Below are 13,174 nucleotides of genomic sequence, written 5' to 3' on the forward strand. Positions count from 1 at the left end.
AAATGGAATAAAACGTTAAAAATAAAAGTTCAAACGTTGGTCCTTCGCATCATATAATTACGGGGCTTTATCGGCAGTGACTCGAATTCAAACAATTTTGCTAGTTTGGCTGTAACGTCATTAGAAATTGCCGGCTTGGCATAGCTTTCAACTATGGTTTGAACAGAATTGACATTAAGAATCAGTAGGTTAGAAGACTAACTATTCCATGTTTTAAGAATTTCAAGTCAAGTGAAAAATGATGTTCAAATATATGTGTAGTATGTATGTATTATTATTATTATTATTATTATTATTATTATTATTATTATTTTAACAAAACAGCTAATTTTATATATACTGCTGTGAAGAATATTCAGATAGGGAATTGACCTGGTGTGGCATAGTCTACCGCGCGACCAAAAAAAAAAAAAAAAAAAAAAAGTAACGTGAAGCGCTGGTGTGTCCAGACCTTAAGATGTTTAACATCGTATTGTTTGTTGTTTAAGCTTGCACGCATTCTCTTGACATGAAGTTAACTTTCTATCTGCACTTTGTGACTTGTCTGTAAGCCCAGACAAGCTGAACTCAAATTGCTCTGATTGTTTCTATGCCCCACGCCCAAAAGAAGGTCTTCTGTTGGTTCACGTTTCTCAGTACACTTTGCTATAATTTCTCCCATTTACCATAATGGCAAAGAGCAACTACGGCAAAATCTATTCTCTGTCCCAGTACTTAGGACCCCGGCACGTGTGCCAACAGTCTTACACCATTGTCGTTGGAGAGTCTCCAGACATGACCCTGCCTTTCTAATAAACTCCATAGCTACATCCTATAATCAGGGGTTGGTAAAACCAACACTGTTTCCCTACCTATAGTAATTAGGTTATGATCCTTATTACCAGTAGGTTCTCTACATACAATTCACCACGAGTCAGTTCTGAAAACCTGTTCCCTGTTCACTCCCTACGCTGGGAATGAAAAATGACTGCCGGGTCTTAATGCGGCTAGTCTCAACTTCTTATTGAAATTGAATAGCCATGAGCCTAGACTTTTCACTTCTCTGCTCCCTTCGTGGACACCAATTTGTAAGAAAACAAGACCACCTGTTTCCTTAATATCTATTGAGACTCCAGCAGAAGCAGCAGGCACGACACACTATTTAAAATCACAATAAACAGGTTTTATTATACTACCCATTACTTCCCATTTGCGGTTAGCTCTGGACAGTTGGCGATGTGAGGTCCTCTCCTTCCTTTTTCAACTGTGCTGAGTTTAACAGTGTAAAAATACATATAACCTAACCCCCCACCCTCTACTTGCCACAAGTACGAGACAAGAAGAGAGTTTGAAAATGAACTTCCCTCAGAAATGGGTTTTACAGGTTACTGCAGCCAGAGATCTCAGTTAAGCCAGACTGCAAATTACCCAGTGCTTTAAACACAAGCAGTACCAAATAGTGGCAGTAGAGGGCACCCTTTCACAAGAAGAGAACATGTAACATGCTTCTGCAAACCACACCAGTAAAAGTCTTCCCAAATTTTTTTTTATTTTATTTTCCAAAATATTCTTAAACAGGTTGGAATAATGTTGGTACCATTTAAAATCCACCTTCAGACAATGTACTGAGCACCTTTAGAGTTTGTATTTCTAAATATATTATCTTTATGCATTATAAACAAAGAAGAACAGTTTTAATCATTGATATCCCAAATAAAATCTAGAGGAACTTCTTTCATTTTCTCCTGGTAGACTTCATCAAATCTCTCATTCTGTGCCACAGTGAAGTGATTTTTCCAATCTCCAACTTTACCTAAAATAGAATGAAAAACTTGTCAGTTTAGTTATAGATGAAAACTTGTATAGTAAGATAAAGTCTAATAATGTTACTGTTGTTACTAACATTATATTCTATACTATTCTGTACACAGTGTTGATATAAGTCATGAACATTGACTTTTTTTTGTTTTTATCATACTTAATTTTGAATTTACAGCCATGATCAGGATGTATGTTACAGACCTGTTCTCCAGTGTTTCTGCTTAGATCATTAGTTACCATGCTTCCTAACTGTTCCAGCAAAACGTTATTCTAAAAAGAGATCTCAAGGCTGATTGTGAGGAAGTCATGTAGAAACTCATATTGGCATTGCGCTGTGGACTAAAGCCTGGAGTTTCCCTGCAATCAGCTTGAGGAAGCATTTTTTGCAGGAAAGGTTAGCATCAGTGGTGTAATCGAGCTGCAACACGTTCCAGTATTTTTTTCTATAGGCAAAACCTTGACTTAAGAATTAACCTAAGAACATTTACCGATTTGTTATGAAAATGCTAATATAGTGCCCGACCGCTCTAGTTTCCATGTGCGGTCATTTACACGTGAAGTGACGATGCGGGGAAGTTTGGGAGAACAGCTGGACATAATCAGGTTTGTGGTCGAAAATAACGGCCACAGAGAGGGATAGGGTAAATCTTATTTACTTAAAAACACGAGAAACCCACACCCATTTCCACAAGGAAACCCGCATTTCACTTGAAAACGTCCACTGCTCCCAATCCAGACAGCCTTGGTGCATACGTGGAAGGTGTCTGGCACAGATCTCTCCGCCGGTTTTCACTTCAGCCATGGTGATCTGCATTAGCTGGGTTTGACAGTTTCATTATATACCGCTGGGTTAATTATATTCTTTTTTCTTAATAAGTCGTGTGATTAATTAGTTTAAATATTATTCACTACTAACGACATGCCACCCCACCAATGGACCATAGATTCATAGGTGAGATTCTCTCGTGTACCTGTTGTTTGTGCATGCAAACCACATTTTCCCGCACTGTCTTACAAAAACAGCACGAGAACGCTACACATGGGTAATTTGCATATCGACCTCCTCCTTATTTACAAATCTGCATGATGTCAGGTGAAAAGAGGGTCTTCGAATTAAATAAATTGAGACAGTGGAACCCCCAAATGTATAGGGTCGTTTTTTAATTGGCTCGAGCACAATGACTCGAGAAAAATTAGAACACACACGGAAAGGCCCCCCATAAAGCAACCTATTTTCCGTCCCAATATCAGATTAGTCTTTCCATTGAATCGCCACTAGGAACAAAAAAAAATCAGTGTCTGATTCCCTACATACCAGTTTTTTTTTTTGTTTTTTTTTTATAAATTTAGTCGTTGCCAATTATTTTTTATTATTTTCTCCCAATTTAGAATGGCCAATTATTTTTTTAAGTTCATCTCACACCTACCACCCCTGCGCAGACTCGGGAGGGCGAAGACGAACACACGCTGTCCTTCGAAGCGTGTGCAGTCAGCCGACTATGGCGTTAAATAGCCGACCGCTTTTATTCACACTGCGCACCGTGCAGCCACCCAGAGCTACAGCGTCGGAGGACAACGCAGCTCTCGGGCAGCTTACACGCAAGCCCAAAGGCGCCTGGCCAGACTACAGGCGTGGCTGGTGTGCAGTGAGCCGAGGACACCCTGGCCGACCTAACCCTCCCTCCCCCCGGGCGGCGCTCAGCCAATTGTGCGCCACCCCCTAGGGGCTCCCGTCCACGCTAGGCTGTAGAATAGCCTGGACTCTAACTCGCGACGTCCAGACTATAGAGCGCATCCTGCACGCCCACGTGGAACGCCTTTACTGGATGCACCACTCTGGAGGCCCTCTACATATCAGTTTTGATGGTACATTCCGAATCGGAGTATCTGGCGCGTATTTTAAATGAGAAATCGAAACTCCCTCAAAATCCTCTGATTCAGTGAGTCGTCCTTGTGATGCAATGAAACATTAGGGACTTTTATTACAAATTACAGTACTAATTTAAAGCTGCTTTGTACATCGGTCACAGAGACCCAGGGATTATAGTGAACAACTGCCCTTGCTTTTAAGATTTAATATATATTACAAACACATAAATAAGTGCTACACATTTATTAAAAAAAAAACACATTGATAAGTAATGTTATAAAACTATTTATTTATCTGCTTTGCTTGTTTTTTTTTTCTCACAACTTGCATTACCAGAACCACTGTTTTTGTTTTTATCTGATCCAGGGGAAAGAAATACACATTCAGAATGTAAAGTACAATGATATTTTCCAGAATTGTCGGCAGATAGTCTTTAAAAATATATTTAAAAAACAAAAACAATTTTACCTGTACTGATACAGTTCTTAAATTGGTGACTAATAAAAAATATCTGAGCGTTTGTGTGATTCGTAGTTTTAAGGATGCACAGGAGAACGCGATATACTAATACTACAGGGCACCGTAGTGACTGAAGTTCTGCGCTGGTGATGACCTCATAATTGAAAGGAATAGAAAAAAAAAATGCATGATAACAATAGCCAAAAAATAAACAAACCACCAATCTGACAGCACTGGGTGAGTAGCCTAAAGGTCGCATACGAGACACATGCATTGCTTATTAAATGTTACCTCAAGTGCAATGTACAAATAAAACATGAGTTTGTGTAATGTGTTTCAGAAAAATCTATATTTGAACTGGTGTTCCGGTACTTTAAGATTTAGGACTACACCACTGGTTAGTATGCATGGTAAATTGCAATCTAAGCAGAAAAACATAGTATAATACAGGACACACATAATAGGATATTAAACAGGTATGATAAGCAATTCAATGTTAGCAAAAAATAGATGAGGACAGGCACCCAGTGAGCTTGAGTCCTCCCTGGGCTGGTAGTTTGCATGCTACCTAGAGCCTGGGTGTAAAGATCCAATTGGCTTGGCAGTGGGATCAGAGGACAACCAGTGACCTTGACATATCCTGAGCAGCTGTGGGGAGTTGCTGCGGAATGGGAACATACATGGACAGTTTAAATGGGGGACAAACGTGGTAAAATAGTTGGACGCTCTAAGTGAACTATGGTAGGCATCAAAACTATTATTATATTTACCCTTTCGCATAAATACTCCTTTCTTATGATCAAGGAATGCTTTAGGGATCATCTGGTAGTTTGCACTTGGATTGCATCTCATGTTCTTGAATGTGCATTTATCCACTATAGTCTCTATTGTTCTGTCATCAATTTGTTTCCCCAGGAAGTTGGAGATCTTGACTACAGCAGCTCGCAGGTCCTACACGAGATATGAACAGAATAATGCACAGTTCAGCACAAATGGATATTTTTACACAGTAATAAATGTTGCAGACTGGTTTTCTGCATCAACCTGTGCATTACTACAGTACATGAACATTAGGACATGTGATAAAAGAACATTATTATTCTTTTTTTTTTTTTTTTTTTTTTTTTTACTAACACTAAAAATGTATATAAGTTTGTATGCCTAAGTGTTGGTTTGTAATGTGGTGTTTTACTCAAATTCCACATTTCTAAGAGCTTCAAATTACATTAGTTGTTTTTCCCCTTATTTTGTCATTTATGATCACTGCAGTCAATCGCAATTACTGAATTAGTGTGGTTTAATTTTTTTGTTTTTATAGTCTGTGTTATGGTGCTTTCACCTGAGTTCAGAGCTGCTCCTCAGTTCTAGTTGCCTGTCATAATTAATAAATATCACCCAGTGCCTTGATATATGTAATATAGTGTAAATCTAATATAGTGGAGGGAATCTCTGAGGACCCCTGTGATGGACAGGTGGTGAGGATGCTGATTGGGTGGAGGGGAAAGGCTGCCAAGAGGTCTCCTCCAACCGGATCTGAGAAGTGAGAGGGGGCGGGCCATTATATAAGAGTGACGGGAATGACACGAGGAGGGGGAGAGGGAGCCGACAAGGGAACTGACGAGTAAGAATAGAGAGGAAGAGAGAGAACCACCACTATCCACCATTAATACGGCCAGCCGAGAGATGGGCCCCGACCGCCATTGTGCCATTACCCCCCTTGGGAACCTTGTGGAAGGAAGGAAGAGGGCGAGCCATAGGAGCAACTGTGAGAAGGAGAAGGGAAGCCGGACAGGAGTCCTAGCAACAAGCTGCATCAGGAGAGCAATGTGTGTGGGTGTGTGGGTGTGTGTTCAACCCTTCCCCCCATACTTCTGCCTATCTTGTGCTCTTTCACTCCTGTATCCTTTATTCTAAATAAATACGGGCTGACCTCACCAGTTCACTACTATCACTGCCTCTGTCTGAGTCCATATGGCCGGAACCCGAAAACGTTACAATATCTATATCTATGACTGTAAACATAAAGGTAAAGGGGCAAAAAGTGCAATCTGAAGCTACAGTACTTACTCAAAGGATACTCAAAGTATATATTAAGCAATATAAATCCACAAACCCTTTCTTAAAAGGTGCCCAACACTTCTCTAGGGGCATTTTTAATGTTAGACATTTTTTCATGACACAATTTTGGTATTCACAATTGAAAAAAATATTCTAGACACATACCAGTAGATGTGTAATTTATTATTGTTCTCCCTTACCTTAACCATTTCCTCATAAGTGATGTATAGAAAGTCAAACTCCTCTTTATGCTTATACCACTCTTTGATGTGGTCAAACCAAGAACTCCCGAACACTAAAAAACAAAAACTTGGTTATTTTGAACTTTCAACGTTAAAAGCACTGACACAAGCAAGGAATTTAGTTTTATGGTTTATTATAAAAAGTAACCCAATCGTACTACAATTTACTCTCTTCTTGTTACATCCTCCATATAGATCCATTTCTTACATTCTTATTGGCACCCATGATATTATCAATGCACCCCGTCTTCTTTTAAATATCTTTTGTTCTTTGCTTGTATTTTATACCAGCGTGGAATATGCAGATATTTCAAAGGCAATGCTAAACAGATCTAAAAGTTACTGCTGCCTTCTGGTAGCATATCACTTCCTGCGCTCAGGTTCACTCTAATGGTGTTGCTGCAATCAGGCCACGTGACCTACTGCACAGGAAGTGATTAGCTACCAGGAAGAACCTGTTAGATTTGTTGTGATCGCCTACAGTGTAGTACTATACCCTGAAAGTTAAAACAAGCAGTTTTGTACTGTCCCCTTACACTTTTTCATGATGTTTGCAATCATTCTGGGTGGTTATTATTATTGCAAATACTCAGCAGTATGTGCTGGGTACAGAAAAGCATTACCTTGGCCATGAAGAAACTTTTCCAGAAAATGGTGGAAGCTTGTTGGGGTTTCCAGATTTAGGGAATAGTTGTGGAAATGGTAAAATGACACAGCTACATCCTTGGGGTTCCGTGCCACATATATAACCTACACAATATATACATTTTAGTCACCTGTTTCTTTCCAAAAAATGATTTGATTGTCATCAAAAAATACATAGATAAATAGATTTTATTTCAATGAGGTTTAAAATCTAAATAAAACCAATTCATTTGTCAAGGACACCACACTATAACTATCACCAGTTCCCATTAACACAATTAGCATTTTGTTATGTTTTAATGAAGGATGCCAGATGCCTTAAAAGTAAGCAATTTTACATTATTGGATCACCAATAACGATAATTTTCACTTAACAGAAAAAAAAAACATTTTAACCTAATTATGTTTTTGTAGATCATTCTACAAAATACTTTTTTAATGATTATAAATGGCACCTTGCTCTCTGAATTTGCAGAAAGTAGACAATGAGCTCTGATATGTTACTGCATGAATCTCCCCAATTTACTGCATGAATCTCCATCAATTTCACCTGACTCATCCATCAGATAAGTAGAGCAATAGTCTTCGCATCTTCCCATTACCAAATGACGACTAATCCTACTTCACTGCCCACTTTATGCCAAACTGCAAGTATCTGAGGTGCATTTTTATTTAAAATACAGTACAAGTTCGCATAATAATGTACCAATAATGTATTGAAACAAAGAGAGCAAATGTAAAGGACTCTATTTTGATTCGATAAAACACATCACTGACGGTAAAACAGACACTGCTCAAAATTTTCTGTGATTATTTCATGAATTTATATTTTCATAAAACAACTTTTTTTAAAAACTGTTAATTGCATTGTTCCCTTAATCTGCTTAGAAACACTTAGAGATATATGTCTTAGATTAAAGGGTTTGCTATTTTACAGTAGCAATCCATTTCAAATGTCACTCCATCATACCTTTCCTTTCTTTTTCCTCAAACCTTTTGGCATTAGATGTTGAGGCAGGTGTGTGACATGCAAGCGTGGTGATGTTAGTGTTGCTGGGTCCTGGTTTTTTCTTATAGGCAGTTGCACTTCCAACCAAGGAACAACTTGAACTGTTAATTTGCTCACTGGTCCATCCAAGTCATTGCTGTAATGCATTAATCCAAGAATATGCTGCATCCATATGGTTCCTGTAGTCAAATAAAGCACATGGTCTTAACATTCAAAAGACTGAAGCATTACAAGAAAGTGATATTGCTTAGCCACTGAGAGGTAGAGTCAATAAAGCAAATACAACGTTTCTTTATGACCTGTACTAATTCCTCCTGAACACACCACTGTATTATCAAAATGCTGGCATTCTATTGAAAATGCATATATACGTTATACAGTGCCTTTTAATTTGTGATTGAGTGGTATATCATTTTCTACACAATATACTGAAGATGTACATAGTTTCTGCATACGCATGCATAGATACTTATATATATTTTAACAAGGTTTATTTGTCCCTATCTTTTCCTCCTAAATTCACAAAACATCCAAGTTTAGTCTGGCATATCCAGTAGTAATAAAATCTGACACGTCTTCGACATTTTCTTTTCTCTTAACATAAGGAAAATGTTGCATGGCCAAAAATTTGTGGGGAAAATAAGAAAGGCAGCAACAGAATAAAAAAATAAATAAATAAAAAATTCCTTACCAGATTTTGGGTAAGTCACTGCAAACACGTCGCTGTCCCGAATTCCAAAGTTCTCTAAAGTGTCCAAATATGGTACTTCATGTAAATTGCCGATCAGGTTAAACCCTTTGTACTGGAAAAGACTGTAATCTACAGGGGTAGTATCTTCTGCCATGATGTCAACCCTGTGAGATCAAATAAGCACACTTTATGGACGGTTTTATAATGGATCAAGGTTGTTTTGTTTTCTGTGGGGTGGAGCAAGTGTGGTTGGGTCTAAGCCAGAATGAACTGTTATCATAGTTAAATGTATAACGCTAAACACATTGCCCAGTTTAACGTAGGCCTACCCACATTTTTAATAGATAACAAGCATTAATCACCCAAGTAGGCCTAGGTGATACAATCATGTTGTTCTTGTTCTCTTTCTGAAAGATACTACTAGCAGTGCTTCACAGTGGTTATGTTTACAATAACTTTTGGCACCCAGAACTTTCTTTTTCTAGAATTTTCATGTCATCATACTATAGTTTTCTAGCTTCTGGAAATGTTAGGCCAGTGCCAATTTGGTGCAATTAACATCATTCCATGGGACACTGTCACACCTGTTTGTTGTTGGTCGATCTACGGTGAAAGTGTCCTCCAGGCATGCCATGCTATAGTGTCTGTTCTCCTACCTAAAGTTATATGGCTAAGTAATGCTGAGGAAATAGTAAAATAGCATCTGGATTTGAACATGATATTCACATGATTGTGGTTGTGCAGTGGACAGGAGCCACTTTCCTATAATTTGTCCACCTGGAAATTCTATGGAATATTACAACCAAAAGGGTTGTTATTTCATTGTTACACAAGCCCTGGTTGATCGCTACCACTTTATGAATATTAATGTCGTATAGCCGGGAACAGTCCATGACACCAGAGTGTTAAAAAATTCAATGTTGTATAGAAAGGGGCACATTGCCACATTATTCCTAGCACTACCCAGGATTATTAATAACATTCTTTTTCCAGTAGTTGTTCTAGCAGATCCAGCTTACCCACTGCTGCCCTAGGTAATGAAACCAGTCTCTGATTATACTGCCTTAGGAAAAGGTAGTTAAAGTTTGTTTTAGCTCTGTTTAAGCAGAGCTATAATGGTTGTGAAATGTGCGTTCGGGCATTTGAAAGGGAGATGGAGGTGCCTGCTTAAACAGCAGCAACCACACAATAGAAAACCTGCCCACTGTGATAGGAGCATGTAGTGTGCTTGACAGTGGTTGTGTTTGACGATGTTTCTTTTTTTCCCTGCTTCTGCCTACCTGAACCCAACTGTTTTGACCATCTTCCATCTCCCTGGTGGCTTTCAGTCTGCTAGGGGTGCTGACTTCCATGAATTGCATGAATTGTGGGTGTGTCAGCTCCTCAAGCTCCTGTTGCTGTCTCATTTCCTGCAGCTCTATTTCTAGCATACTTATTAGTTTAAGCAAGTCCTGGATCATGCGGCACTTTACACACACTTGGTTGAGCTCTGCTGGGTTTTCTTGGACTTCCCACATCATGCAGGTGTCACAGATTACTGGCTTGAAGACCATGTTAATTTTTTTCAGGAAGTTCAGTTTAGCTTCTGCAGCTGTCAACCTGCTTTCAAACTGCTTCTAACTGCTCTGTACTTTTCCACCACTGTGCTTCTCCCAAGCTGTTGCTTCCACATGCTGTCGCTGGGACGACTGACTGGCTTTTGTTTATCTGTGTTGTGCTGCGGGCTCCACCCCTCCCCCCTGTCTCAGAACTGCGGCGAATTTGAATCAGCTGCTCTGAGCTTAATCTGCAGTTGTACTTCATGCATAGAGAAAAAAAACTAGTTGAAAATAGAGACAAGGAAAAAAAAGTCACATTCAGTCACTTTGCAAGTTTGAGACCATCAATACTTGACAGAAAGGACTGAATAGAATTCATCAATAGACCCACTCAGTAGAAGTTTGATATTTCTCTAATTTTCAGAAATTGCAGTTTATGTCCTTCGATAGGTGGAAATGCTTGTCTCTCTTTCATAGGGACGATCTGGATACAGCAGATCTTGAGCTTGATTGATGCCATGGGGACCTCAGTGTAACAGAGAACCAGATGACCGCTGAGCAGATTCCTTGGATTGAGGCGACAGTGATTGCAAATAATTTTGCTTCTGCTCCATCTCCTCGGCATTTTGTTTCTGCTCCATCTGCCTTACTATTTAGCACCACAGTCTCTTGGACACAAAAAGAAGAAAGTTAGTGTACATAAATGGTCAGAGACAACAGGGACTAGGTTAATGGACTGCGGAGGATCTTAAGAAAATATAGCTCTGTCATCAGTGATTTTTGAACACAGTGGTCAAAATGGCTTATATTAAAATGCAGTAATGATTCATCTAATCAATACAGTACAGGAATGCTATTGCATAGCGGTTTAACCCATTCCAGGTTTTAATATGAGCTTTATTAACCACAGTGTATAGGTAACAGGCATATTATTAAACCCACAGTAAATCCAGGAATAGATCAAACTGCTATGGAATGGGAGTCTTATTTCCATTCCAGTAGTATAAGGGAAACAGGATCATATAAATGTTGCATTTTATCTCACCATGGGGTGCTTGCGTTATACAGATCTTCATATGCATCCATAAAGCATCTGCTCTGGAACACTTTCCTCCATCACATGTGGTTTATGTGTCTGTAACGGGGGGGGGGATCTGTGCTGACTATCTGGCGCATGCACAGTTATGCAGGAAGGGGCCAGCAGCCTCGTAAGATCTGCCTGTCAATCATGGCAATGACACAGAGAGGTTGGGAGGAAGGGGTGTTGGCTTTCCCTCTCCCCCAACCTTGGGGGGGGGGGGGGGGGGTTGCTTGGCCCATAAGAACTGCACTTGGTTGTGCATTCGGGTGGCCATGACCGTGGAAACCACAAACACCGAGAGCGAGAGAATAAAATCCGGCAACCACGGCTGAGGAAGACAGCCACCCTTAAATAAACTATTTATTAAAATATATGGTTACGTACCCGAGGGGACATGTAGTGATAGGTGAACCTTGGCCAACCCAGTGTATAGTGCACAGCAAAGCGTAGGACTGAAACCCAAGTTGACTGGCATAGTGGCAGTGGGGGCACTGCGTAAGCAGCACTTTTGTTTTGTAGTTTTATTACTGTTTTATTTTCCCCTTTTCACTTCGCCTTTTGGTTTTCATTATTATTTTTGAGCACCTGTGAGTGCGCCTGCAATTACCTGTGTTGGTAACCTGTGGTCCTGATTACCATTGCCGGTATACAGGCCACAGACATCAGCGCCCTCTGCGGGCTAAAATAAATAAAAAAGAAAAGAAATAAAACTGGGCACCTGTGCGGTGTATTCAAGTAAACCTTCTGTCTCCCGTGTGTGTCAGTGAATTGCCCACCACCCTTCCGCAGTGTCATTAACCACGGATGGAGGAAATGTCTCCCTAGGATTTGGTCCTCCTTTACTGGAATGACCCTTATATACAGCTGTGCCTAGATTCAATTACTAATGAATCATTCACTTGAATTCCAGCACGTGAACTAATTTGTGCAATCCCCGTGCCCACATACACACTTTACTCTGCAGGTGAAGTGATTATGCAATCCCCGTGCCTAAATACAAATATACCTTTTAAAATCACCTGTACACCAACAATAACATGCCACATACAACATAAAACACAAAAATATGCCACATGCACTGTAAAACATTCAACTACTTTCATGTTTTTCATCAGAACATTCAAATTTACAATGAACTGTTAGGCTGAGGAACATCATCTGGTTTTGAAACGCCCAGAATTCTAACAGTCGATGAGCAAAATATAATTCACAGTTAGACTGTTTATTAATAATAACGTAAGCAGCATAATATAACTTAATAAAAATGTTACCGTTGTAGAAAAAAACATCAACATCCCAAAACAACAACATCCCATTACAAAATATTTAAACTTGGTGATGTGTGTTTATTTGCCCAGTTCCAATGAAATTTCTCAATCGTGGTATGAAAAGGTTATGAACTTAATGTTCAGTGTGCACAGAGGATGATCACACTCATGTGACTCATGCTATCCCTCTGGAGTTTATTAGCCTTGCGGCTCATTCGTTGGATAGCTCTTGGTACACAATGAAGACTTAGTACGTGACCTCTATTTATAACCGTGTGCAGACAATAAAGCGAAACCAGCTTGAGCTGCATAGCTGGCAGGGTAGAGTGTTGCACCACTAGCCTGTGACATTTAAATGAAAAGCTCGACATTTAAATCAAAATGAGCCTTGTTTCTGTGAACTTGTGCAAGGCTTTCTGTTCGGTTTCAATCCATGCAAGGTGTTTGTTCTAAAAACTGTTCAGAAATTTGCAGTATATATTAATTTAGCTCACCTGATGCTCCTAACAGAGG

The 13,174-nt window shown here is 39.5% G+C and overlaps 1 protein-coding gene across 3 annotated transcripts; it reads right to left on the reverse strand.

Moving 5' to 3' along the window:
- Positions 1 to 1,511: 1,511 nt before the first annotated feature.
- Positions 1,512 to 11,557, reverse strand: LOC117402406 (amine sulfotransferase-like). Of its 3 annotated transcripts, none has more exons than XM_059024577.1 (8): positions 10,055 to 11,557; positions 8,775 to 8,938; positions 8,045 to 8,262; positions 7,053 to 7,179; positions 6,388 to 6,482; positions 4,900 to 5,080; positions 4,654 to 4,790; positions 1,512 to 1,792 (listed from the first exon to the last, which is right to left on the reverse strand). In XM_059024577.1, the coding sequence occupies exons 1-8, from the start codon at positions 10,075 to 10,077 to the stop codon at positions 1,715 to 1,717; spliced, it is 1,023 nt and encodes a 340-aa protein (XP_058880560.1). In that variant the 5' UTR covers positions 10,078 to 11,557; the 3' UTR covers positions 1,512 to 1,714. The 3 variants fall into 3 exon arrangements, with proteins under 3 accessions (XP_058880560.1, XP_058880561.1, XP_058880562.1); XM_059024578.1 differs by having other exon boundaries at positions 4,698 to 4,790; positions 10,055 to 11,556; XM_059024579.1 differs by lacking the exon at positions 4,654 to 4,790 and having other exon boundaries at positions 10,055 to 11,541.
- Between the last annotated feature and the right edge of the window lie 1,617 nt (positions 11,558 to 13,174).

The sequence above is a fragment of the Acipenser ruthenus genome, chromosome 5 (genome assembly GCF_902713425.1).
Source record: "Acipenser ruthenus chromosome 5, fAciRut3.2 maternal haplotype, whole genome shotgun sequence".
Lineage (NCBI taxonomy): Eukaryota > Metazoa > Chordata > Actinopteri > Acipenseriformes > Acipenseridae > Acipenser > Acipenser ruthenus.

Coding starts and splice junctions, on each gene's coding strand:
- LOC117402406 (XM_059024577.1), bottom strand. CDS start 10,077: ATGGTCAAAACAGTTGGGTTCAG. Junction 8,263..8,774: donor AGTGACTTACCCAAAATCTG/GTAAGGAATTTT, acceptor ATTTGACTACAG/GAACCATATGGATGCAGCAT. Junction 1,793..4,653: donor GGAGGACTCAAGCTCACTGG/GTGCCTGTCCTC, acceptor ATTCTATTTTAG/GTAAAGTTGGAGATTGGAAA.